Below are 27,171 nucleotides of genomic sequence, written 5' to 3' on the forward strand. Positions count from 1 at the left end.
CACGCTGGGATCACTCTGTCCTGCCTCGGGGAGAGGAGGAGCAAGTGCTCACTCTGCTCTGGTATCAAAGCACCTCAGCTCCTGTTCCAGTGTTTCTTCCCCAGAACAGAGGTGTCTGTTCTCAATTTGCTTTGAAGCTCCCCAGCTCACAGAGAGGTTTTTCCTTTTCTTTCCCTGCAGTCTTGGCTTCCAGATGGATGAGAACAAAGGTCTGAGAGTGCCTGAGAGAGACAAAGGAGATGATTTTAAACTGCATCAAGTCATAATAGAGGAAGTGAGGGATAGTTCTTCACAGGCTGTTCAACACCATACACCAGAGAAGAGTTAATCCAGATATTCCCAGTCCTTTGTGCTGCAGAGCAGAGAGAGAGCCCAGGCACCAGTGTCATTTTGCAGCCTCGGATCGTGTCATTTCTTTAGCATTTGCAGGAGAGGATGAGAAGCAGAGATGAAATACAAAAAGTGAAGGTTTTATGTGTCAGCAGTTTCTGTCTCTGAGGGTTGGCAAGCAGGGCTGGTGGGTGTAGTTTGGGAAGCTGCAGTTCTGCAGGGGGATTTTGGATAAAACCTTCCATGTTTCAGCACAATGTTCCCTGGGAGGGCTCGATATTCAATCTGCTGCTGCCTTTATCAGCTCAGGAAGGAATTTGCTGTACAAAAGTTAGGCCAGCCCCCTTCCTTAGAGCAAAACAAGCTCTGTTTTTATCCCCACACTGCTACCTGCCTGTCTCAGGCTTTCTGTAGCACTTCAGTGCTGAGGCACAGGATTAGCCTGACCTGGGACTATCTGCAAATCAGCTTTGGGTGGGCTCCTCTCATCATTCCTACCTCTTTCTTTGCTTGAGCATACTGGCAGCAGTTTTCTGAAACTCCAGTGAGTTTCCACTGAAAAGCTGTGCAGATTACCCCTGCAATGAGTCAACCTACCTTAAATTCAGCTCATTCCATACAAAACTTGCCATCCAGGTTATGAATTCCCTGTTTCTGAGTCTCTGCATTTGTCCATCAGGCTGATCTTGTTCTCCCTGGGAAGAAATGCTACAAATGCAGGCAGGTCTTCACTGCAGCACTGCTGGGACTTTTGGAGCTGCTGCAAACCCTGCCAGCCTGTCCTCCTCTCCTGCAGCACAGTGAGGACACAGAGTGCAAGCTAATCAGGCATTGCCATGCAGCCTGCCAGGGCAGAGCAGCCTTGGGGATTCCAGGCAAATGGAGAGACAGGCATTTTTGTACAGTGCTGCTTTGTTTCTCACTTGAACGTCTTGAAAGCTTTTGTTTTTCTCCTTTGCTTTGTCAGCCTCTTTTTATGAGCCTGAAGTTTGTCAGGCTTCAACCCCAGCCAGCACTACCAGTGCAAAATGGATTTTTGGGTATGAAAACCACTGCTCCCTTCCCCAGCATGAGGATTTTATCCTGTGCAGAGTGGAAAAAAGCAGAGCAGGAGTCACTCCAGATGTGTTGTCCCTGTCTTTTTTTCCTTCTTAGGTTCAGAAATGTCTCTCTTCAATAAATGTCTCTTTTCAAACAGTTCCTGCAGTCCCTGATGGAGGAAGTCAGGGAGCTGGGGATAAGCTCAGCACCTGGGAGTTAGCAGGGAATTAACCCTCCCTGTGCTCATGAGGCTGCTCCACTCCCCCAGCACTGCCCTGGAGCCCAGCCCAGCTCTCAGGGGCCTCTCAGAAAAAAGCAGGACCATCCATTGTAATATTTTTCCTGCCAGCAGCACCAGAGGAAAAAGCATCTTGTAACTCTCAATCATCTCTGGATAACTTGAGGAATAAATCCTGGGTTGAGAGGAGCCACGGCTTTGCTTTCAGCTCCATCCTGATGCCTCTGCAGAGGGGAGGGATCCTCTGGTAGGGATTTTAAGGATGTGCAGGAGTGAGCAGTTCCCTTGGAAAAGCTGCCTGAGCAGGAGCAGGGCTGTGGGGACTGTGCTGTGCAGTGGCTGCTAAATTCAGGCTGTAACTCGGAGCTGCAGCTTCTGATTTCACTTACACAGGAGTGTGAATCAGTAATATTTTCCCAGGAGCAGAGCAGAGGCATCTGCTGCCCTTCCTTGTGCCCTGTCCCAGGGAAGCTGTGAAGATCAAACCTCTCTCCAGGAAAAGGGCTCTGAGTCAGCCCCTGAAGCACAGGGAGGACACTGGGATGTCACAGAACACACATGGCTCTCCTGCAGACCTCAAGTGCTGCAACACTCATTTCTTTAACCTTGTGCTTGTTTGGGGCTGCACAGAAGCACTTTCTCCTTTTTTTCTGCATCACTGGATGCCTCATCAAAGAAAGAACCCAACCACTATAAAGCAGTTTATTTAGGCAGCCTGTACCTGTAAGCAGCTGCTGCTCATGGAAATGTGCAATCTGTCTCCTGTCAGAGTGGAGAATGTCCAGGGCTCCTCAGGATTTTGAAATACACTTCCCCAGAGCGACCTGGCTTGAATTCTCCCTGTGCTGGCTCTTGCTGGTTCCCAGTTTTCAAAGGATGAGACCAATTTTCTTGCAGCATTTCGCTAAATATAAGAAACCCTGGCAGTCCTTGGGAGCAGCAGCCCCCTGCACCCCAACCCATCACTCAGAGAACAAAATCAATGACAATATTTTTCTCTCAGCCTGAAAAATCCCCACTCTGGAGATCCTCAGCCCCAGGACCTCCCCAGCATACTTGTGCATTTCTTTCAGGGATACAGCTGATATGTAATCACCACAACCCCCTGCTACCCTTGGAACTTTCAGTGGGTTTTTTAGCCCGTTAAAATCCTGTGTTTCAATTCTAGTTTGAATTTCTCTGGCTCCAGTTTGCAGCCAGCCATCATTTTGCCTCTCTCAGATAAAAGCACTGTGAGTCCCCAGCATTTCCTCACTGGGACAATCCTCATCCAGTGAGAAGTCGTGTCCCAGGCAGCTTTCTGATAAGCTCTGAGTTTTTTCAGCCTCTCACTGCAGCTGATGGTGGTGACAGGCTAAAGGTGACATTTCTGGCACGGGCTGGTGGGTACAGTTAAGGTTAATTCTGCTGCCAGTATTTAGTTTTATGGGCACTCCTTGTTAGGATTTAGCCAGTTCTCACCTCCAAATAGGAGTTTTCCAAACATTTGGGCTGAGCCAAAATTTGTCTCCTGCCCTGGAGGTGGGCAGAGCTCTTCTGTGGAGCAGCCATGAAGTGCCTGATGGATGCATCCCATTTTAAAGTACAGTTGAACTGCTGAGAATAAATAATCTCTGATGAATTGTCCTTCTTTCCTTTGGGCCTGTTGCCAGGAGTTTACCTGCAAAGAGCTTCCCAAAGTGGCTGTAACATGAATTAAGTTGCTCTGGGGTGGTTAAATGTAGACAGCAGTGACACAGGAGAGCTCTCCCTGCCCTGGGATCTGCTTGCACAAGGGGCCCAGGATCAGCTGGGGAGGGTCAAAGCCCATCCCAGGGAATTTAGAGCTGTGGACTGGGGCTCTGGGTGGCTCCTGCCCTCCCTGAGGCCCCAGAGCAGGACAGGGATGGCAGGAGGAGATGGATTTCAGTCCTTTATGTGGGAGAAATGGGGAAGCAGCTGGTGGCAAAGGGGAACTGATTTGGAAATTGCTTTGCTGCCCCCCCTGCAGCAGCCCCAGCCATCAGCTGCCACTGCCCTGCAAGGCACAGAGCAGGACAAAAGGGAAGAGTTCACCTTTAAATGGAAAAACACTCTGGCAGAGCCCCTGTGCTCTAAATTAAGCCACGGCAGAGCCAAGAGGGGGATTGGGTTTCTCATTTCTCCCTTCATCCTCTCCCCTGCAGCCCAGCTCCTGAGCTGGCTGCTCCCATGGGACAGGCTGGCCTTGCTCCACAAATGCCACCTAAATCCCTGGGATCTCCACTTACAGCTCCAAAAGGCAGGCAGGGCCGAGTCCTGGCTCAGAGCAGCTCCTTGGCCAGGGAGGAGGGGATCTGTGGGGTGCAGTGGGAGCAGAGGGGCTGTTCCAGCCTGCCCCCGACCTGGGGGGCACTTCTGGGATGGGAGGGCAGGAGCTGGAGGCTCTCGGTTTGACCTGGTGCTGGGAGTCTCCTCCAGAGCCCGTCCCTGCCGTGGCTGGAGGTTTGGGGGCTTTGGTGGGGTCCGTGGGGGCCATGGGGGATGGGCAGAGCCATGCTGGGGGTGCTGAGAGGGGTCCTGGAGGTGAGCATGGATGGATGGATGGATGATGGATGATGGATGGATGATGGGTGGATTGATGGATGGATGGATGGATGATGGATGGATGGATGGATGGATGGATGGATGATGGATGGATGGATGGATGGATGTTGGATGGATGGATGGATGGATGGATGGATGGATGGATGGATGGATGTTGGATGGATGGATGGATGGATGGATGATGGAGGATGGATGATGGATGGATTGATGGATGGGTTGGATGGATGATGGATGGATGATGGATGATGGATGGATGGATGGATGGATGGATGGATGTTGGATGGATGGATGGATGGATGGATGGATGTTGGATGGATGGATGATGGATGGATGGATGGATGATGGATGGATGGATGGATGATGGATGGATGATGGATGATGGATGGATGGATGGATGGATGATGGATGGATGATGGATGATGGATGGATGGATGATGGATGGATGGATGGATGATGGATGGATGTTGGATGGATGGATGGATGGATGGATGGATGGATGGATGGATGGATGTTGGATGGATGGATGATGGATGGATGGATGGATGGATGGATGGATGGATGATGGATGGATGGATGGATGGATGGATGATGGATGGATGGATGGATGGATGGATGGATGGATGATGGATGGATGGATGGATGGATGGATGGATGATGGATGGATGGATGGATGGATGGATGATGGATGGATGGATGGATGGGATCCTATGATTAAAAACTTCTGTGCTTCCCGTTCAAATTTCTGCTCCAGCAGCAGGGGCCCAGGAGCCAGGGACTTTGTTTGGTGTCCCCATTAATGTCCCCAGTTTGTCCCAAGCCTCCCTGAGATAGAGCCAAGTGCTTTTCCTGGAACCCACCACCTTTCTCAGGCACTAAAGAGGGGCCTGGCCTCAAATCCTGTGCCACAACTTCCAGCAACCCTCCAAATATTTGAAAAAATATAACTTGAAGACACTTAAAGCCATAAACACTGGGGCAGTAAAACACAGAAATGTCCCAGTGCTGAGGAAGACACCCTGGTCACATTAAAAAATAAATCTTATTATAGTAGAAATCATAAGCGAGGGGGGCGTTAATTTTTAAACATATCTATAAATTAAAGCTAAATTATTTTTATCACCACAGCTCCGAGAGCCTCTTGTAAAACCACTGCTTGGCCCTTCACCTGTGTTGCACTTTGAATTCAGCAGGATTACAGATTTCTCAGGATTAAAAAAAAAAAAAACAAACAAAGAAGGTGAAAATCTACCATTTGCCTGAAGTTGTCTGGATGTTTCAGGGGGAGCAGCATGATGGGGCTGTGATGACAAAAAAAAGGGAGAAAAAAGGATTTGAGGGATTCTTTTGCTTCCTGCATGGATTGGGATGGGGAGTGAGTGGGTTTGGGAGCCAGGGGGGTGACATTGCTCTGCCTTTCCTCGTCACCTCCCTGCACATCCCCACCACCACACCGAGCCCACGTCCTTCTGTGTCCACACATGTTGGAATTTGAGGTATTGATGATTCTGAGATGGTAAAAAGTTTTTGTCTTTTTGCCTCATTGATAAAGAAGAAGCTATAATTTGTGCTGGTTTTAAGGTTGTTTATTTTTGTTTATTTATAACATGTTCTGCTGCCCTGCCACAGATTTGTTTTGCAGGGCAGCGTGTGGGGCTTTGTTCCTTAGTGGGATGTTATAAATATTATATACCAGAAACTATGTGTGTTATATTTACAATAATATGCTAATATTTATCATCTACGTTGAATAGTGTGTCTCTAGCCTAAACTAATAGAAAAATGCCAACACTACAGTGAAACATGGAGGGCATGAAGAAGGAGAAAAAGGACAAGACGCACTTAATTTTCTTTATTTTGTTCCTTTTGAACTGCTAATTTAGAATCTTAAAATTTTATTTTTGCACCTGTGTTATACTTAATTATGACTTATATCAAACACTCAGAGCTGTAGGATTGAAAACTCTTTTCCATGGGCAGAGATCACAGCCAGTGTCTCTGGGGGCTCTGTCCAGGGGGTTCCTGACCCCTGCCAGGGTCCCAGGGCAGCCAGAGGGAAGCTCTGCATTCCCACACCCAGACTTATTTTCCCTCCTGCTGAGGCTCCTCTGCCTGCCACAGGCACGGGAGATTGAGGAATGGTGAGGATTTCTGAGGAATTGTGTCCCGTGCTTATCTGCACCGAGCTCTTAATTAGCCAGTTAATTACAGCGAGGTCCCCGGGCAGGGATGGAGCTGCAGCAGCAGGATCAGGGCTGGGCCATCCGAGGGGCTGCATCCACATTGTTGTAAAGAAATATTATAATATTGGCTTTCTGTGGAAACCCAGGGCACTGGGAATATTTCTCTGTCTGCTCTGGGGTGTCCTGACGCCCAGGGGAGCACTGATTTTTGACTTTCATTCATAGAGAAAACTTCCAAAGCCTCAAGGTAAACTAGAAACCACAAAAGCGTGAAATAGATTGTAAAAATTATAGATAGTAGTGTAGTATATCACATGAGTAAAAAATTTAAGTTTTAAGATTTTTTGTATAAGTTCAAAATAAAAAATATACAGTGTTGTCATAAGTGCCTTTTTTCTTCTTCCTCTTTTTGCATAAGTTTAAGGAATATCTTGTAATTAAGTAGAAAAATCCACATTACCAGTCTTTAAAGATCAGTTATTAAGTTAAAAAAATGGTTAAGTGTCACTTATTAATTAAATAATTTAGTTTTTAATTAAACTTAAAAATATTTATAACAAAAGATTGTTAGCCATTTTTATACTGTTTTTCATACACACAAAGTCTAATACAGACAGTGTGCTGAAGTTTTAATAAAATAACAATAAAGCAAAAACCTAAAGACCAAAAAAGCCCTTTACATCTAGTTTTCCTAACAAAAAACTACTTCAAAAAAATTTTCCCCTGTCAGGGCAGCCCTCAAAGAGTTACCCAACATAAAGCCCACAAAGTCACAGATAATACAATGGGTGTTATATGTATAATGTTAAAGTAACTTTGCTATGAAGATATAGTTTTTATTTCTGTTAGGCACAGCAGTGGAATAACTGATAGAAGAATATTTGTGTTAAAATTCCTGCTTGGTTGAGATAACATTCCATGAACCCATGAAGAGGACCCCTGCTGCTGATTTGCCAACTATCAAACCTGCCATCGGTAGAAAGTACAGACAAAGCCCAAACTGAAGGTGATAACAAGAACAGACTAAAACCACAACCAAGAAATACTCTAAAAAGGCAGACCCGAGGAGGAGCCGTGCTAAACAATTCTTAGAACGTGTAAACTAGTTTGGGGAAAAGTTTTAATATGCATAATTGCTTATGAATATGTAACAGGCTGATGCAATAGGAATGGGATATAAAGGGTGTTTCCAAAATAGCAGGTGTGCTCCTGGCTGAACGCCAAGCACCCAGCCATAAATCTTTGCTTTATTGTCTTTTTCTCCTGTTGTCCTTTATTAAACTTTTACATTTTTACAGGAGAGTGAGCCTTGTTTTACACAAGATTAAAGCACCTCGTTAGGTGCTAGGAGTGTCACCACGCTGCCCTGGCTGGGGAAAGCCTCTCTGTGTGCACCAGGTGAAAAACAAAACCCTGCTAAAAAGCTTTTTTGTTCACAGCCAGTGCAACAGCAGAGCTGGGCAGACCCCAGGGCTGCAGATCCTCCCAGCAGATCCCAGGGCACAGCATCTCACCCCAAAACAAACCAGCCACGGAGGGATTTACAAAATCCAACTTTATAAAGTAGAAAATTATTAAAACATAGCACTTCTATAAAATCTCAGCCAGGCTGACCCCAGGGCTGCAGATCCTCCCTGCGGATCCCGGAGCACAGCATCTCACCCCAAAACAAACCAGCCACGGAGGGATTTAGAAAATCCAACTTTATAAAATAGAAAATTATTAAAATATAGCACTTTTATAAAATCTCTGCCGTGCTGACCCCTCAGGCAGCCCAGGGATGCTCAGGAAGCTCACCCAGGGTGAGCTGTGCCCAGATGTCACTGGGGCTTGGTGACAGATGTGGCACAGGCCTGGCCCCGAGGCTGGGCTGGTTTTTCCTCTTGGCTGAGCTGTGTTTGCCCACCCTGAGATAACAGAGCCCACAACCCTACCCTGCCCCTTCCTGTCCCCTGCTGGGGATGCTGGAAGCCCCCCAAAGGTGTTTTGTAGAGATCCCAGGGTCGTTAAGGTTGGAAAAGAGCTCTGAGACCATCGAATCCAAGTGCTAACCCAGCACTGCCAAACCCAGCACCAAACCTTGTCCCCAAAGTGCCACTTCTGCAGCATCTTTGGGACACTTCAGGGATGGTGATTCCACCACGTCCCTGCACAGCCTGTTCCAATGCCTGACAACACTTTCAGTGAAGAGGTTTTCAATAATTTCCAACTTAAATCTCCCCTGGCACATCTTGAGGCCGTTTCCTCTTGTCCTGACACTTCTTACCTGACAGCAGGAGATGCTGCAGCCCCCGAACCTCCCTTAGATTTAAACACTGCCCGAGCTGAGTGGGAACGACACTTCCTTTTGGCTCCATGCCTCAGTTTCCCCATCCCCAGCAATGATATCTTCCTTTGGAACAAGGTGATGGGGGCAACCCCCTCCCTTGCAGGGCTGAAAGTGGCGACCCAAAGCCCCTCCCTGGGATGGAGCCGGTCCCTGCCTGGGGCTGCCGTGCCCCGGGGCTCCCCGGGCCGGCTCCCCTGGCTCGGGGTGAGCTTTGGCAGCCAGCACGGGTCCTCTCGGCAGCTGCCGTGACAGACAGCTCCCGAGCCACCCCCCTCTGCAGTGCTGCTCGAAAATAAAAATACCTCCCGCCTGCTCCGCTCCACTCCCAGCCAAACTTCCTCCAGGGGCAAGGTGGGGGACGGCGGCCCAAAAATACCCCCGCCCCCCCGCCCCAAGCCGGCCTGAGAGATGCTGTAGGGCAAATCAGCCCCCCCAAAGCCTCGCTAGTCACCCCCATTTCCCTTGCCCCCTCCTGTCCCCATCGCGCTGCCGGACGCTGGATCCGCGACCCTCGCCCGCCTCCCCCCGCGGCCCCGGGGCTCAAGGTCAGTAGCGGGGGGCGATGCGGGGCCGGGGGGGCGCAGGCTGCGGGTGGTGACACTCTGCTCCCGCACCTCCGGGGCTTTCTGTCACCTCTGCGTGTCCCCAGCGCCCGGCCGGGGTCCGGGAGGGGAGCGGGGGGGATGAGGATGGGGAGGATGGGGAGGATGGGGAGGATGGGGAGGATGCTGCTGCCCTGCGGCCGCTCGGAGCTGCGGGGGGCTCTGCTGGGACCCCCCGAACCTCGCCGGGAGCGATCAGGAGTTAAAAGTGTCCCAGGGGTCCCCGCCTGTCCCAGGGTTGGTCACCGCCTGCCGCCCGCTCCCTCGCCAAAGGAATAAAAATAAATAAATAAATAAATAAATAAAAAGAAGCGTTGGAAAGCGTGGAAAGGAGGGAGAAAAGCTTTTTACAGGCACCCCCGTGCGCGCCCTGCCGCCGCAGGGGCACCGCAGCGCGGTGGCAGCGGCCCCGCACCGGCAGCGACCGCGGGGCGACCCCGAAATTCCACCCGGATGAACCCGAAATTCCCCCAGTATGAACCCGAAATTCCATCCAGGATGAACCCGAAATTCCACTAGGGTTGAACCCAAAATTCCCCCCGGATGAACCCGAAATTCCACTAGGGTTGAACCCAAAATTCCCCCCGGATGAACCCGAAATTCTCCCCGGGATGAACCCGAAATTCCCCCCAGATGAACACGAAATTCCATCCAGGATGAACCCGAATTTCCCACCGGGATGAACCCGAAATTTTTCCCGGGATGAACCCGAAATTCCCCCCAGATGAACACGAAATTCCATCCAGGATGAACCCGAATTTCCCACCGGCATGAACCCGAAATTCTTCCCGGGAAAGGCGTTTGGTGCACGCCGGGGTTGGGGGGAGATGGGGTCACCCCTCATCGCTGCCAAGTTGCTCCTCCACCCCCCACTTAAAAACCTCGGCTGCCGACCAAAAAAAAAAAAAATAAACGCTTAAAATGAAAACGGTAATTTGAATATTATTTTAATTTCTAAATGCAGTGATTTTAATAACTGCAGAAGCTTTGCAACGCGGATGGCCAGAGCGGAGGGTGACGGGGCGACTTTTTATGCTTTAATCCCTTCCGCGCTCTCAGGGATGGTGGCGGGTGGCGGTGCCAGCACCGGGGGTGTCCCTGTCCCTGTCCCGGTCCCCTGTCCCCGTTCCCTGTCCCCTGTCCCCGCATCCCTCCTGCTCCATCCCTGATTCGCCTCTTGGCAGCTGCCGGCCGCTCAGCCGGGGAGGCTGCGGAGCACGTCGCGCCGAGGTTAATTAACCTCTGCAGGAGTAATTAGCCCTAGGGCTAATTGTGGGGCTGGGTGTCACCGTCCTCCGAGCGCTGCTGATGCCCCGGCGGGGCTCAGCCGTGTCTGGCAGGGGAAATTTGGGATCACGGAGCCCCTCCAGGAGCAGGAGGTTGGGCAAGGGGCTGAGAGGGAGGTGGAGAAACCCATCACCAGGGGTGTCTCCGTGCTCTGTCCTGGATCCCATCCACGGATCCAGCCAGGATTTACAGGTGGGGACATCAGAGACAGAGGAAGCCCATCCTGGAGCAGCTCTGAACATCGGGAGAGATGGGAGGAGCCGCCCATCAGGAACACCTGGCCCCAAATCCTGGGCTTTGCAGGCACCTCTGCGCACCTGAGTTGTGCCCCGGGGCTCAGCCCCAGGTGTGAGCCTCTTCTCCTTCCCTCCAGCCTTCAGGGAAGCCACAAAGCAGAGCTGGCAGAAGGGATTGAGGGTGTTTGGGGAACAGGAGGGCAGCCGAGCTCTCATCCCCGGTTCTCCTCCCTCTCCTCTCTCCCTTTCCCAGGTGTGGATCCCTCTCCCGTGCCGGCCGGGGCTGTGACCTCCCACCATGGGGGTTAAGGCGATGCTCCCCAGCTACGAGCTGGGGTTTTACGCCCTCGTGGTGACCTGTGCCGTGCTCTACAGCGGCAGCGGCATCTTCGAGGCATCCCGAGGTAACCGCGTCCCTGGGAGGGTGGTGGGTATCGGGTGCCTGCTTTTACAGCTGTCGATTCCAGCGGCTGATCCCCGGCTTCAACTTTTGCAGAGGACAGCTTGGAAATCTTTTTTTATAAAGGGATTTTTTGCCTGGTTGTCTCTTTGTCTCTATTTCCACTGCTCAGGGCAAGAGGCTGTGGGATGTCACAGGTCCCCAGGTAGTGCCACACCAGGCAACCACCACCACCCTGCCCACGCAGGGCTGATTCCCTTTTTTGTTTGGTTGGTTTTGGGGGTTTGTGGGGGTTTTTTGCGGTTTTGTTTTTGGCTTTTTTTTTGTTTTGTTTTGTTTGCTTTTTTTTGTTTTGTTGTTGTTGGATTTTTTAGGTTTTTTTTTGTTGGTTTGGTGTTTTTTGTTTTGTTTTTTGGCTTTTTTTTTTTTGGTGTTTGTTTGGTTTTGTCTTTGTTTGGAAGCCCACAAACCCAAAAACTTTATGGGATCAGACAGGGAATGTGTAATGAGAAAAAGGCTTTGCTGAAAATTCCTGCAGAAACCTGCTGTCACCAACTCTCCTGTTTGTCCATGGCAATCAGGCACTTTTGGGATGGGGTATTCGAGCCCTGATGGCTCATTATCAAAATGATGAAGGTTCTGGGCCTGGCTTGAGCCTGGATCCTGTTTCCCAGAGATGTTTCTCTCCCTGTAACTCTGGTTCTTTTGCAGACAGCATGAACAGAAAGGCCTTTCGGGATGGCATAAAGCCAGGCTGGCACTACTTCGGCAGGAAGATGGTGAGTGAGGAAGGGCTTGGGCTTTTCTAGCTACAGACAACCTGGTCAGTGGAGAAACAGAGCTGGTTTTTCTGCTACTGAGACACATTTGCAAAGTCCACCTGACTTGTATTTTCCTCCCTAAAGAAGTGGGGAAAACACCAGCCCTGCTGATGCCTTGTGCAGGCTGACCTAGAACAGAAAATAGACAGAGCTAAAGAATAAAGCAGGGATTTATTCAAGGATCTCCTCCATGGATCCACCTTGGGCAGCACCAGAGCCCAGCCAGGGCTGCACCCAAATGACCCAAAATGGTCCCAAAATGCACGAGCGCTCCCGGGGCTCTCCCTGGGATCAGTTCTGCTCCATTGGCACCTTGGAGTTCATTGTCCCATTCCAGCTCCAGCCCAGGCAGTCCCATCCTGCTTGTTTTTCTCTCTCCAGCCCACGGTGTTTGTGCTCCTGGGCTGAGGTTTGGATCATTTGTCCTTGGTGCCCAGCTGGAGCAGGAATTGTTTTGTGTCCCTGCTCTGTGCAGAGAGCTCACATCCCCTCATATGGAGCCCAGACCCACACACTGAAGCAGCACAGAATGTGAAAATATAAAATCTGAAACCTGAGGCATCACTGTGGGGCTGTGGATGCTTCACTTCATGTACTCTGGGACAAGCGACCTCTGCGCATCCCTCCTGGGGTTTTATATCTGAGCTAAAGTGCTCGGGAGCCCTTGGGTGGAAAATGGGAAGAAAAAGCTCTAAAAGTTGTGGGGCTGGGGGCAGTAAAGTGCCTGGTGCTGCTCCTGCAGGACGTGGCTGATTTTGAGTGGGTGATGTGGTTCACCTCGTTCAGGAACATCATCATCTTCGCCCTCTCAGGACACGTCCTCTTTGGCAAGATCTGCTCCATGACCGTGCCACAGGTGAGCAGGGGGGTGCTGGCGTGGATTTGAGAGCACCAGGGGTGGCCTGGGATCTGTGGAAGGGGTTTTGGGGTCTTGGGGGATGTTCTGGGCTGACCCAGCTGCTCTCTCCCCAGCACCGGGCTGTGATGTACATGATCTACGGGGTCCTGGCTGTGCTGGGCAGCATGGGGCTGGTCTACCTGATGATCATCCTCTCCCACTGCCTGCTCCTCTACTCGGTGGCCCTGGCCAAGCAGAAGTGGCTCTGCTACGTGGCTGGGCTCTGCTGCCTCGCCTCCTTCAAGGTGGAGCCCTTTGGCTCGTGGCAGGTGGGTGCTGTCCTGGCCTTGTTTCTGCCTTGTTTCCAAGCCCACTGGTGTCCATCACCTCGGGGTTATCCTCAGGGAGGGCTCCTGGGGCAGCCCCAGGCCCTGGCCATTTTCTCCTGGCTGCATCAGAGCTCTCACAGCATGTTAGAGGGAAGGGGATGTTGAGGTGTGAGCTTAGGAATAATCCCACAGTGCTCATGTCATGCTTTGGTGGCTTCATGCTGTTCTAGAACAAAAGATATCTGAGTCCTTCTTGCTGCCCAGGCAGCAATTTGTCAGCCTGTTGATGCCCTGTGCCTCAGTTTCCCCAGCTATAACACTGATTCAGGGATGCCCATCTCTTAGGCCACCACCTAGCTAAGATTTTATCTCATTGGTGGGTGGAGAGGAGCCCAGGAAAGAATTTATCAAAATATTCAGTCCCTCAGCAAGACATTGCTGTCTCTCCCTGCCTCCAAAGATGTGTTCCCTCCCTCTCCATCAACCCCGTGCTGGCTCTGCTTTACTCCATGGGGACACCTGTGACAGGGTGACATTGCGACCCAAACCAAAGCTGTGTGACCAACAGCTGCCTGGTGACGTGGCCAAGAGGATCTACCACTTCCTGGCTGCTCTGAGCTGCAGGAGCCAGCTGGGAAATCGAGCCCCAGTTTTCTCTTTCCAGCTCATTAACTTCAGAGACAATTCGTGTCAGGGCATAATTAGAGATTTTTCCTTGAACTGAAAACTAAACTGGCAGAGGTCAGGGTTAGAGGAGATGTTAGGAAAAAATTCCTCACTGTGAGGGTGGAAAAGGGGCCCTGGCACAGGTGCCCAGAGAAGCTGTGGCTGCCCTGGATCCCTGGCAGTGCCCAAGGCCAGGCTGGATGGGGTTGGAGAACCCTGGGATGGTGGAAGGTGTCTCTGCCATGGCAGGGGTGGGACTGGCTGGGCTTCAAATCCCCCCAGCCCACACAATTCCCTGCTGCCCCAGGAGTGGTGTCCCCCACAAAGCGAGGCAGCACAGCGGTGACACCACGTTCCTGGTGGTAACTCTCTGTTTCTTGCCCAGAGCGGGTTTGTGACGGGAGCCTTTGATCTCCAAGACGTCCTTTTCTACGGAGGATGCACCTTCACCATCATGCGCTGCATGAGCTTTGCCCTCGAGAGCTCCCAGAAGGAAGAGGGCATATACTCCATCTTCGACCTCCTCAAGTACAACTTCTACCTCCCATTCTTCTTCTTCGGGCCTGTCATGACGTTTGACCAGTTCCACGCCCAGGTGAGTGATCCTGAGGCCGGGCTGGAGCAGGATTTCTCCCAGAATTTATTTACTTGTGGTCAGTGTCTACAAAAACCCCAAGTTTTGCCGCAGCGAAGATGCAAAAATGGTTGTAGAACTTCTTGTGGTCACCTCTAGTCTGTGGCTGTGGATTTGTGTGGGGAAGGGCACAAAGTGATGGATTTTTGCCTTATTTTTTGGGTTTTTTTAACCATTTTCACTTACCAATTCACAATGAAAGATCTTGCTGTGATGTCCTCGCTCCCCAGGCATCTGCACTGCTCGGTGCCTTCCTTGTGTTGTCACTCCAGCACCTTCATGGTGAGGGCCACACATGTAGAGCCCACCCATGGGACCTCTGCATGCTGTGACAGCAAGGACATTTCTGTCTCTCGTTTCCATCCAGCTGCTTCACCCAGGGAGCTTCCAGGGATGGCTCGTGTGTCTTTAGATCAAGTTATTTCTCAGGAAACAAATAAGATTGGGTGGAAGGCTGAGCTCCAGCAATCAGGGGCTCCATGAAATTGCCTGATGCCCCAAGCCTTTGCCTGTTCCACACAACCAAGGGAGCTTTTGGATGAGCAGACTTCAAACAGAACTGGAAAACATCAGCAGAAGCCTGGGCTGGGACCTCTGGAGCAGCTCCACACTCCAAGATCAAGGAAACCAGCAGTGCTGTATCCCCCCTCACTCTTCCCATCTCAACCTCCTTCTGCACCAAGAGTCAGCCTTGGCCACCAAAGCAAACTGGTGATGCTGGCAAAGGGGGGTGTTTGGTCAGCAGTGATGCTGTGGAGGATTCTCACCATCACCCCTGGGTCCTTTTGCAAAAGAACAGCTACACTGAGATTTTGGACCCAAATTAATGCCTGGGTACAAGAATGATTTAGAAAAACATTTGTGGATTCAGAAGAAAAACCAGCCCAGGGCAGGGGAGAGCAGCCAGAGCCTCATGGTGAGGAGAAGACCAAAGGCCCAGCAACATCTGTCACACATGGGGCTGGTTCTGGTTGCCTAAGAAAGGGTTTGCACTGGGGTGTTTCCCCCAGAATGAGCCATGATCCCAGTCCTTCTCCGTGCCTGCTCTTCACTTGTGGAATTCACAACTTCATGATGTCTCTTAAAAGGAACTAGAGCCCTCGGGTCTTACTGAGTGCATTAAAAGTGATTTTTAGAGCATTGGACCCTGAAGATCATAAGTCAGCTCTGGTGTCCCCGTCAAGGATGCAGCCAGGTACCTACAAATGTGGACATGAAACTCCTCACCTGAACTCCCACTGCTCCTGCAGAGCTGCATCCAGGGGGAGTTTTATTTCCTGCTCCTTGGCACAACCCCAAACCAGGATGTCTAAAGCCACTTAATGAGCAATTCCCCTCTCTTCTGCTTCAAACCCCAAAGGCACAAGGATTAAGCCCCCAGCCCCGTCCTCCTGCCCTGGCCAGGGGTCCTGGCTTGGCCTGGCCACCACTGCCATCTCCTGGCTACATCCCCCCTGCGTGCTGGAGCTGAGGCTGGCTGCTGAGGTGAATTCTTTATTGCCCAAGAGCAATTAGGGCAGGATGCAGACAGAGCCCTTCCCCCGGGTGGGATGTGTGGCCCTGTTAGAGATCAGATCTGTCCCTTTGAATCCTACTGGTCCTACATCCTGGTGGAGCTCTTGCATCCCTCTGTGAGGTGGAAACTCATCTGTACCAGGGCTTGGCCAGCCAAATTTGGGTGGAGAAGCACCTTTCTTACTGAGATCAAGGGAGAGATCCCCTTCTCTAGGGTTGGGAGTGTTGGTGACACAGCCCTGATCCCAAGGGGGTGGTGGCCAAGTGCTGGCACCACACAGAGATGGGAGGGCGAGAGGAAACCACCTTGAGTTGCACCAGGGGAGATTTAGACAGGATAATAGGAATAATTTCTTCAAGGAAATGGTTGTTAAGCATTGGAACAGGCTCTCCAGGGCAGAGTCACCAGCCCTAGAGGTATTTTAAAGATGTGTAGATGTGGCACTTGGGGACAGGGTTGAGTGATGGCCTTGGCAGTGCTGGGTTAATGGTTGGACTCAATGACCTTCATGGATTTTTCCAGCCTAAACCATTCTGTGATTCCATGGAAGGAGGGTTCTGTGTCCCCTCACACGTCTCCATGCCAGACCCTGTCCTCCCTCAGCTCAGGGTCCAGCGACCTCTTTGTATCCTCGAAGCACCTGGTACTTAACAGGCACAAAAAAAAAAAAAATGTGGCAAAGGCTTTAATTCTCAGGAATCATCTGGATTTGACAACAGGGCTGGTGCAGCAGCCTGTGGATTATGCCGGGAGAGCTCCCACCTCTCACAGGGAATAAAGGGGAAGTAATAAACATAAGAGGATTTTGAACGCAGCAGCAATTTTACGGCGATGCGGGGAAGCAAGGACATCGCTCTGCCCCGTGTAATCCTGAGAGCTCACTCTGGTCATGCTTATATGACAACGAGCAGAGATGTGACAGCTCCTGGAGGCAAACCCCAGACCCTGTTTGTGCAGGACACAGCAGAGATGAAATCCCCATCAATCAGGTCTCACCAATTCAGGATGGCCCCCCGAGCAAGTCTCCCTCTCGTTTGCAGCAGGAGTCTGCAGCAGAAGCCTCAGACATCATCAGTTCTCCTCTTCCTCCCAGATGACCCTGGACGAAAATACACCAGGCCCTGGCAAGGCTGTCAGGTTGGGATTCCAACCCTGGAATCCATCCTGGAGATGTGATGGGTGCAAGAATTTGATCCCTTTTAGTGTCTTTTGGAAAGGGCTGTCCTTAAACAAAGTTGATTTTCTGAGCACATCGCTGCAGAAGGAACATGAAATTCTGGGAGCTCCCTGGTCAGAGGGGATTTCACCCCACCTGGAGTCCCTGAGTACAGCCAGGCCTTTGTCTGACCACATGCCTGCTCTGCTGGGAACAGCAGGGTGATGCAGTAGGGACATCCCTGCTGTCCTCAGCACTGCTGTGGGTGGGACATGTCCTGTTCCTTGTGGATGTGCTCACCTGAGCCAGCCCTTGGGCCTTCCTAAATCAGTGGCAATTTGGGCCACATAGTCCATGGAGTGGCCTCTAAAGGAGAATGATGAATCAATCCCTACCTGGACCTTGACCACCCTTCTGGATGAGGGAACAACGCCCATCCTGTCCCTTGGCTCAGCCCCGCCCTGGTTTGTCCCTCCCTGCAGGTGAGCACCCGAGAGCTGAGGCGCAAGGACGACGAGATGAAGAACATTCGTGTCAATGCCCTGCTCCACGTGGGGGCCATCGTGGCTGTGGACATCTTCTTCCACTTCTTCTACATCCTCACCCTCCCTTCTGACCTCAAGTTCGTGAACCGCCTCTCGGACTGGTCCTTGGGTGAGTGGCCGTGCTTGGGCACGTTCACCCCTGTACTCAGCTCCAAGGCAGTGGTGAGTGATCCAGATCTCCATCCACCCCTCTTGAGAGGCTTTGGGAATGCCTGTGTTGGACAGGTTTGAGTAAAAACCCCTCTTCCTCACGCTGGCCACACACAGAGCTGGGGTTGGGCAGCCCTGGAAAGCACCTGGTGCTGGTCTGACCTTTCCACAGTGTAAATTGTTTTGTTTGGGGTTTAGGAAGTTGAGCATCAAGATATTTTTGTTGCCTTTGGACTGGAAGGGAGCTCAGCACCTGTAAAAGACCAGCAGGACACAGCAAACCACACCCAGCAATGCAAAGCCTGATTGCATGTAAGGAGAGTTGCCCACAGAGCAGTCAAACACTGGGAGAAGTGCCCACAGAGGTTATGGATTGTCCCAAAAGAGTCTATTCAACACCTAAATGGATAATGTCCGGGGCAATGTAATCTCTACCCAAAGGTGGCTGTTCTCCAAGCATGGCTGGGCTAGAGACCTCCAGAAGGCAAATTCCCAGGATAAGTGATGAAGCAGCACTAGCATTCAGCTGGCAGCTGGATGGGAGGGTTCCAGATTATCAAATCCATGTCTGATGGCAGCACTTCACACACCAGCACGCAGCAGAGGCCAAGCAGGAGCTGGAGGAGCCTCATGTCTCTCCAGACTGGCAGCTTGAGGCCAGGATAAAATCCTAATGCAGCTGGAGTGGCACTAACATGGATTTAGGGTGTCCCAAGAGCCTTGGCTAGATGGATCCTGTGTCACTCCAGAGGGAGCTGAGCTCTTCTGGCTGTGCTGACCACACTGGGAGCATCCCTTAATCTGGGGGCTGGATCCCACCAAGATGGGGAATTTTAGCAGCTGTTTGCAGAAGTGCTTGAAATCTTTAGTAGCTGTCCTTGCGGGGTTTGTTTCCCAGTGTCAGAACCTCTTTAAGTCAGAGGTTCTGACCCTGGCTCTGCTGCATCCATGGCCAGAGGGAACTGGGGTGGGGGGAATTTTGATGGAGGTGCCAACAAAACCTCAGAAGGCAGAACTGCTTAGCAAGCCTCAGAGGGAAGGCACAATGATGGAATAAATGACTATACAAACATAATTTCTTGGACGATTAAGGCCAGCAAGCAGTTTGCTCCCCAATACCCTGAGAAGAAACTGTCCTTTGGTTCAAGCCTCTTAAAAAAACTTAGTTTTAAAAGATTTGCTCTGCAGAAATCCTGATGCATTCCGTGTTCCTTTTTCCCCGTTTGACTCCCATTTTTGCTCCAGCTGGCCTGGCCTACTCCAATCTGGTCTATGACTGGGTGAAAGCTGCTGTCATGTTTGGGGTCATCAACACCATTGCCAGACTGGACCACCTGGACCCACCCCAGCCCCCAAAATGCATCACCATGCTCTACATCTTTGCCGAAACGTGAGTACCCCGCGAGCGTGAATGATGAGTGTTGGAGCTGGACAGGACCTGTGGGCAGGGGAGGACACCTGGGCAGCTGGTCTGTGAGTTGGAGGCCACCTGAAACCATAGTCTAGATCCAGCCAAAACCCAGGGAAATATTCTTAGGTGGGGAGAAATAGATAAAGAGAAAAGCTAAACCGTGTCTCTAGTGGCATCTGTCCAAGGAAGGAGCCTGGAGGATTTCTGTGAGCAAGGTCCAAGGTGTGCCTTGCCAGGGGATTGGGTGTTTTCTCTGTTTCAACAGGTTTTTATTGTCATTGTGTGTTTTAACATGCTCTTATCATCTCACTTTTAGGCATTTTGACAGAGGGATTAATGACTGGCTGTGCAAGTAAGTGTCCAGTCGACCCCCTCTAGTCTGGCTCAGGGTTTTCCCTTCCATCCCAGAGCAATGAAGCATCACAAGCTGTTCATCCCAAGGCTGGGGTGTCCTCTTTTCTGGATAAATCCCATTATTTGCTCTGTTTAGAACCCATTGAATTAATTATACAAAGAGCAGCCCCCTCCTCCAAATCTGTGAATCAAAGAGTGCTTTCCCAAAATCCCTTAAAGTCTGGTTAAGTTTAGGGCTCCCTCAGAGGAGGAAGAGCCAGCTTTACATTTCTCCAGGAGGAAAGGGGAACTGAGTACTGTAGCTCCATCTGCATCTTCCTCCGCCCTTCTGCTCCCTTCATGCATGAGTTCACACCAACAAACCTCTGCTGAGGGGGTGGAGGCTGCTTTGTGATAAAATCCTGAGCATCAGCAACAGCCTCCAGCTCTAGAGACCCCAAGCTTTACCTGCCAGAGGGGGAAAGGTGGATATTTTTTCCTTGACAATTTATAAGTTTGTAGGAACAAAATCCCAAGTGGTTGGGCCACAGCAAAAATCAGTTTATTGCCAGAACATCCTTCCTGTTTTACTGGGATGCTCTGGGCTGATCTGTCTGTGAGGAGCTTGGGAAAAGAAACCCCAGAGGGGTCTCCTGGACTACAGGGAGCACCTAAAATCTCCCCTGGCTTTTAGGTACGTGTATGACCACATTGGAGAGAACCACGACAACATCCTGAAGGAGCTGGTGGCCAGCATCACCACCTTTGCCATCACCACGCTGTGGCTGGGGCCCTGCCAGGTCGTTTACATCTGGTCCCTCGTCAACTGCTTCGGCCTCAACTTCGAGCTCTGGGTGCAGAAGTTCTTCCAGCTGGGGCCCTTTGCCAAGCTGGAGGTGAGGAGCTGGGCTGCAGAGGCGGTGGGGAGAGGTCAAGGGGGCTGAGGACAAGCTCTGGTGCTGGGAAATTCCTGTGCCTGGAGGGAGCTCACGCTGGTTTGTAGGAGTCGGAGTTTTGGCTGAGGCGGAGTGTCGATGTCTGATGTTCTGTCCAGCTGGTGTTCTGATGGTCCTGGCTCGGGTCTTTTGGGCTTGTGCCCACTTGGGCTCATTCCAGCCCACCCAGTGGGATGCCAGTTGTAGATTTCTCTCGGGGTTCTGAAGGTCTGGGTGACCCCAAGAGATCATAAAGGGTCTTTGCTTCCCTAGCCTCACGCAGCCGAAGAAGGAGCCTGGACTTCGTCCAATTTCATTTTCAAGGCTGTTTATTTCTTCTTATCTATAACATTCTTTCTCTGACCTGCCGAGCTCTGGCTAGCAAGGAGGCCATGGCATTCTGCCCTCAAGCCTCGAGGAGCTCCCACCTTATATACTCAAAACTACGTGTGTATGTTTACAATTTCTTTACCAAGTCCCATCACCCTTGTTAGACTGTGAATCTCTACTTAAACCAATAGAAAACTGCCACCATCACACCAAGACATGGAGGACAAGACAAAGAAAAAGAAGGCTAGGACATGCCCAAATCCCTCCATCTTCACCCCCAGAATTATATTCTAAAAACCCCAAAATTCTACTTTTTCACCCTGTGTTAATTCAGCTACCACACTACACAAACCCTTGTGGCTTGTAATTCCTCATACAAAATTGACAGCTTTCTCCACGGGCTAAAATCGAAGCCACAGATGTTTCTGACTTCATGCCAAGGTTTCTGAGCCCCCTGCCAGGGTCTGGAGACAGCCAGGGCAGCCAGAGGGATGTGCTGAAGATCAGAACCCCTGAGGATGCCCTGGGGGCTCCTTGGCCTGGAGACCTGAAGGTCTTTCCTGTGTCCTTCAGAATCATGGAATCAGGAAGGCTGGAAAGGACCAGCAAGTCCAGCTGTCTAGCCAGCACCACCACCGTGTCCACCACTAAACTAATCCTTAAGTGCTGTATCCACACAGGTTTTTTTTAACTTTTCCAGGGATAGTGACATCCCTGGATGATCCTTGGGATCAGCTACTGAGCTGTGCAAGGGCAGCACAGTCCTGGCTCTCCGTGTCCCTTCATTTCATGCACTTTGTCGCCCACCCAGAGCAAACAAACTCCTGCCCCTGCGCTGCTCTGCAGGGAATTTAGGTTGGGGTGGAAATTCCAGAGGGAAAACACAGGTCCAAGAGAAGCAGGAATGCGTCTCCAATGAGGCAACAAAGTGCCACAGATGGACACAAATCATGAGGTCTGTCCTTGGGAATACGTCTGCGAATATGGGGAATATTCTATGGGGAATATCCAGATTCTAAGATCCTATGGGGAAATGTTTCTGTATTTCCTTATGGGATTAATTTGTTCTTCTTGTTCCACAGAGCATCTTGGCATTCTCAGTGGTTTTGATCTGATTTCGTTTAAAAGCAAGAATTTGTATGTTAGAACAAATTCTTTTAAAAACACTCCAAAGCTTTGTGCCCTGTCTTTTTTTGGGACCAAGGTATCTCAGGGACATACTGGGAAAAAAAAAATCCTTTAAAACTTCCACTCTGGAAACAATTATGTTCCTGTTGGAATCCGAAATGCACCAAATTTCAGCTTAGAATTAAACACAAGATTTCATCTAAAACCTTTTAAAAATCTTCCAACCTTAAATACTAAAACCAAACATATACATTTATAATTTAAAACAAAACCATGTTAAGCTAAATTTTAAAAATTTAAAGTTTTAAATTATAAAAAATTAAAATTACTACAAAAATAAATAAAAAATAAAGTACAATGCTATAAATTCATCTATCATAACATAATTAACTTGAAAAGACTTACACTGTAATCATAAATCCATAAAAGAAAACATTTTAAAATTAAATCAAAAATATAAATATTCTTATTAACAATACTTGATTAATTAAAACCTCCTTAAAAAATCTTACAACTAAAAACCTTGTAACCTTCTAAATCGTACTATTAGAATATAAAACAAATTCACCCTTCTTACCTATAAAAAATTAAATATAAATATAAAAATATAAAAAATATATTTTAAAAAATCAGCAAAATATAAAAATAATGTAATATAAATAAATAGAAATAAAATATAAATATATATTATCTATCATAAATATAAATATAATATAATATAATATAATATAAATATAAATATAAATTAAATATAAATATAAACCACATATTAAATATTAAAAAATGAACCATGTCATCAAAAACAATTCAAAAATAACATCTCAAATTCCTTCCAAAATTCCCCACAATAAATTATCACATGTTCTTTATTTCCCAGTTTAAATTCTGGAGGTCCTAAATTACTTAAAGATTTATTTTGAATAAAAACCACGGAGAGCAATGCTCTCCCTGTTGAACTCCTAATCAGATTAAGGCTCTCACAGGCAGGGAAATCTCCTTCCCTGCGGCACCACAATGCCCAGCACTGAGCAGCCTGGGGGCTCACCTCTCTTTGAAGGCTGCTTTAAACTCCTTAAACGCCTTCCCTGCTCCACTCACAGCAGCTGATCCCAGAGATTATGTGCCACTGACAATTCCACTCTGCTGCTGTCATTGGTTTTTGAGCTTCTTTTTTTTTTTTTTTTTTTTTTTCTTTAATTCCTAAGAAACTATTTTTACCAGCAGCCAGGAGCGATTTGCATGTAGGGCTAATAATAATCCTGGGATACAACAGATTCTTCTGCCTCGAGGAGTGGCTTACCCAAGGCAAGAGGTGGAGAAAGCAGGACTCAACCATTTCATTTTAAAGAGGATCTGAGAAAGATGATGGAGAAGGATTTGTGACAAGGACGTGGAGGGACAGGACAAGGAGTAATGGATTTAAACTGACACAGGGCAGGGTTAGATGGTGTCATGGGAAGAAATTCTTCCCTGTGAGGGTGGGGAGGCCCTGGCACAGATGCTCAGAGAAGCTGTGGCTGCCCTGGATCCCTGGAAGTGTCCAAAGCCAGGTTGGATGGGGCTTGGAGCAACCTGGGACAGTGAGAAGTGTCCCTGCCCAAGGCGTGGAATGGATGATCCTTAAGATCCCTTCCAACCCAAACCCTTCCACATGTCTGAAATTCTACAATTATCAGGAAGCTGTGTCTAATATCCTGCCTCTACCCATGGGACCCAGCCCGGAGTCCCTAAAGCAGCAGGACAGTTTTGCCTTGTCCTTTTATTTCTTCATTCCAGAAGCACCAAAAGCTGCTCTGACTGGGGTTGCACCACTCACCCCCATTTTCCTCACAGACCCTTTTTCCCTCTGCTCCTCTCTCCTCCACAGGCCAAGCTGTCAGGGGCCATGTCTCGGCGGATCAGGGCAGCTTTTGGGGCAGTGAACTTCTGGGCCATCGTCCTCTACAACATCCTGGCCCTCAACAGCCTGGAGTTTGCACTGCTGGTGACCAAGAGACTCCTGGTGATGGGTAAGGTTCTGCCAGCCTTCCCCACCGAGACACCCCTGTCTTCTATGGGAGCTGAGGACTGGGATTTGGAATCCTTTTGGCTCCAAACTGGTCACTGGCTGGTGAATTGGCTGCTCCAGATGTCCTAAATTCTTCTGCAAAACGTGCAGGCGGTGGTTTCTTAGCTCCCCCAGCTCCTCGCTGGGTGTTCTGGGGTACCAGCTGCCTTCCAGGTGTGCTTGTACAGCTCCTGGCACAGCCTGACCCTGGTTTAGCCTCCCTGGAGCTCTGCAGAGGTCACGTTCACCTCACCAGGCAGGGCTGAGTCCCCGTGCTGGAGAAAGGGATTGACTCCTCCTGCCTCATTCCCTCTGCTCCAGCAGATGTTCCTGCATCATCCCGAAGGTGACAGGTACAAATCCTCACCCTGCAGGCTGTACCTTTCTGATCAGTGGATTGTGGCACTGTTTTGGAGCCTCCCTGAGCTGCCCAGGGTATAAATAGCCTTCGGGACCAGGGTCCTGCAGCCCTCTCCGGGATGGATAATGTCACGCTCGGTGTGCCAGGAGTGCCTGCCCGCTGAGCTCGCTGGCTTTTGCTGGTTGCATTATTCATTGCAGAGCTCCTGTTTTAGCAGGAACAAACCCTGGATCCACCCCTCTGCTGTGGATACCAGATTTGTGATTGCCAACACCTTCCGAAGAGGAGGGGGAGCTCAGGGATCTGTCACTGACGTAGGTGACAAAAATATTTATTTTCCTGGGTGGACACTGTGTCCCCAGTGAGTGCAGGACAAGGCTGGGCTTGATCCTCAGCATCAGTGGGGCTTCCAGAAGGTCACAGTGTTGAGCAGTGATAAATGTGGGCAGGTTCAATGGGCACAAAGACAACCACGATTTCTAAAGAAGGATTTTCAGGGGTAAGAGGGGCACAAAACCCCTTCAGCATTAGCTCCAGTCCACTGTGCCTTGGTGGGCTCAGGCACAGCTCCACCTAAAATCCAATCCTGAGGATTTCCCTCTTCTCTCGGTGAAGCTGCAGGGCAGGGTCTGTGATGAAAAACATCACTGGCCACCGTGATCTTGTGGGACCTCCCAAACCCACCTGAGAGGCGGCTGTGCTGGTGAACATCTGGCTTTGTCGGGCAAGCAGCCACAGCTGGGTGACCACATCTCCCTCCCTGCTCTAGGTTTTCCTGAGAGCACCTTGTCCATCTGGTTCATCACCTACTGCGGCGTGCAGCTGATCAAGGAGCGCGAGCGCATCCTGGCCATCCAGGAGGAGGAGAAGGGGGACAAGGCAAAGGTGGAGTAGGGGAGGCACCACAGGCTTGTCCTGAAGCCTTGGTCGCCCTTCCAGCCACTGCTGCCAGGCCAGCCACTGGCCAGGGCTCTCCAAGCCCTCCTGACAATCGGACTGCTGTAGCTCATCCACGTAGAAGTCACCTGGAAGGCACAGGTCACCCCCTTGCTGCAGGAAAGATTTTCCATCAGGCACAGCGGGTGTTTCACAATCTCCCCAGGCGTGGCAGGATGCTGAGGCAGCTCCCAGGATATTTCTTCCATGCCAGAGCCATCCCTGTTGTTTTTCTGGCCCTCTGACAGTGCAGGCCCAGAGATTTCAGCCCCTGCTTGGTGCACCAGCACTGGGCTCCCCCTCAGCCTCCCAGAGGAGACTCTCCAGGCCCCGTGGCTCGAGGTTTTAGGGCCCTGCACTGCTGGATCCGAGACTGATGTGGCCTCCACGACCACCCTGCTGTGACACATGTCCTGGGACTCAAGCCAAACCCCACCTCATTTTTTTTTACATGCCGTGGACAAAGGTCTAAGCTGACATTCCTGCCCACGGCTGAGGGACAGAAGGTGCTGTAGCCACCCCTTGCTCATCTCCAGCCACCCATCCCTTTCCTCAGCTGCCCACAGCTGTAGGGCTGAGCGAGCACACAGCTGAATGCGATCAAAGGAGAAAAACCCAAATCAAAGGAGAAAAATCCCTGAAGGGCAGGGATTGGGGCTGGGGGGTGGAGGGAAAGCCCATGGGAGACTCCTTGGAGAATTAAGACTTTGGGAGTGTGTGAAACACGGTGCCTTGGGGGAAAGGTGGGTTTGTGACACAGAAATAGCTCTGTCTCTCTTGCACTTTAGAGTAACTCTCAGTGGCCTTATCTCTGAGTTTTGTGGCTGTCTGGGGGTAGGATCCACACCCCTCTGCAACGGGGCTTGAGACGCTTGGTGCATCCCTGCGGGTGAAGCAGGATGGGTTCCTAGCCAGCTTTCAGCTCTGCCAAAGTAATTTGTGAAGTCCCTGGTAAATGTCTCTTATTTATGTAGCCAATAAATGTTGGAAACTCTGGCACCCGCTGCTCATCCCTGTTAATGTTGCTGGCAACACCTGGAGCTGAGAGGACAAGGATCTGTTTGCAGGTCCTCACCTGCCCCCCAAAAGAGTGACACAAGACAGTTTTGACTTAATCAGACACCCACTTGGGTGTCATCACCAGACTGGAGTTTGGGCTGCAGCTGGATTCGTATTCACCTTTATTTTCTTTATTCACCTTTATTTTGACTCTACTTTCATATGTATCTGTAGCCTGTGGCCAGAAAACTGTCACCCATGTGGGTTTTGGGTTAGAAGCCAGGTTGGTTTTACTTTTGGGAGCCTGACCAACAGTGCTGGGAGTAAGGGGCAGGTATTGTGTGTGCCTTGGTGGTGCTGCTGTTGGACACAGAGTAAGTACACAAATGCTTGGTAAGTTCAAAGATCAAAAAAGAGAGCATTTTATTTGAGTATTTGATATTTATAGAATTCTGGAGGTGACTGTGGATTGGAGGATGGAATTACCACCTCTCCAACTACAGTGGTTAAACTAACAGTCTATCAATTCTCTTTTCCTACAAAGAAGAATATGAAACAATCATTTTTTATATGAACGGTGTGTGAGAACTTTAGTAGAAATATGTAAACATCAGAAGGTTGAAGAAGTTTTATGAGAACTTTAAAACTTTTTAAAGAACTATAAAAGAAAACGTAACACTTTTAAAAATCAGGGTTAACATTGGTGGCATCTTGTCACATCCCTTTTTGACACATCTGTCACTGCTGGACTTTTCATGGGTGTCTCTTGGCATCTCCATTATTTCAGATTTACTTTTTCCATCAAACCAGCTCTGCCGTGGTGTACTT

General features: G+C 50.0%; 2 protein-coding genes across 6 annotated transcripts in view; both read left to right on the forward strand.

The window, feature by feature from the left end:
* The window catches only part of CCDC13 (coiled-coil domain containing 13), a 33,178-nt gene extending 26,455 nt beyond the window's left edge, over positions 1-6,723 (forward strand). For 2 of the 4 annotated variants that reach the window (XM_085562734.1, XM_085562735.1), the window contains exon 16: positions 5,300-6,723. In XM_085562734.1, coding sequence (XP_085418860.1) covers positions 5,300-5,318 — 19 coding nt within the window. In that variant the 3' untranslated portion in view covers positions 5,319-6,723. Of the gene's footprint in view, positions 1-180 lie in introns of all 4 variants that reach the window. The other 2 variants (XM_085562712.1, XM_085562728.1) reach the window with 1 other exon arrangement.
* A 2,253-nt stretch (positions 6,724-8,976) lies between these two features.
* Positions 8,977-26,343, forward strand: HHATL (hedgehog acyltransferase like). Of its 2 annotated transcripts, XM_021537954.4 has the most exons (12): positions 8,977-9,228; positions 11,062-11,212; positions 11,920-11,987; positions 12,772-12,885; positions 13,002-13,196; positions 14,248-14,457; positions 17,651-17,822; positions 19,109-19,253; positions 19,591-19,626; positions 20,302-20,503; positions 23,868-24,009; positions 25,178-26,343. In XM_021537954.4, exons 2-12 carry the CDS (start codon positions 11,107-11,109, stop codon positions 25,300-25,302), a joined length of 1,515 nt encoding a protein of 504 aa, XP_021393629.3. In that variant the 5' UTR covers positions 8,977-9,228; positions 11,062-11,106; the 3' UTR covers positions 25,303-26,343. The 2 variants fall into 2 exon arrangements, with proteins under 2 accessions (XP_021393629.3, XP_085418862.1); XM_085562736.1 differs by lacking the exon at positions 8,977-9,228 and having other exon boundaries at positions 11,108-11,212; positions 11,924-11,987.
* The last annotated feature ends 828 nt before the right edge of the window (positions 26,344-27,171 follow it).

This window comes from Lonchura striata, chromosome 2 (genome assembly GCF_050655825.1).
Source record: "Lonchura striata isolate lonStrDom1 chromosome 2, ASM5065582v1, whole genome shotgun sequence".
Lineage (NCBI taxonomy): Eukaryota > Metazoa > Chordata > Aves > Passeriformes > Estrildidae > Lonchura > Lonchura striata.

Excerpts from the sequence above, each read along its gene's own strand:
- HHATL (XM_021537954.4), top strand. The coding sequence starts at position 11,107 with ATGGGGGTTAAGGCGATGCTCCCCAGCTACGAGCTGGGGTTTTACGCC. Across the intron at positions 12,886-13,001 it reads GCTCCATGACCGTGCCACAG|CACCGGGCTGTGATGTACAT; the intron begins GTGAGCAGGGGG and ends CTCTCTCCCCAG. Across the intron at positions 20,504-23,867 it reads GGCCCTTTGCCAAGCTGGAG|GCCAAGCTGTCAGGGGCCAT; the intron begins GTGAGGAGCTGG and ends TCTCCTCCACAG.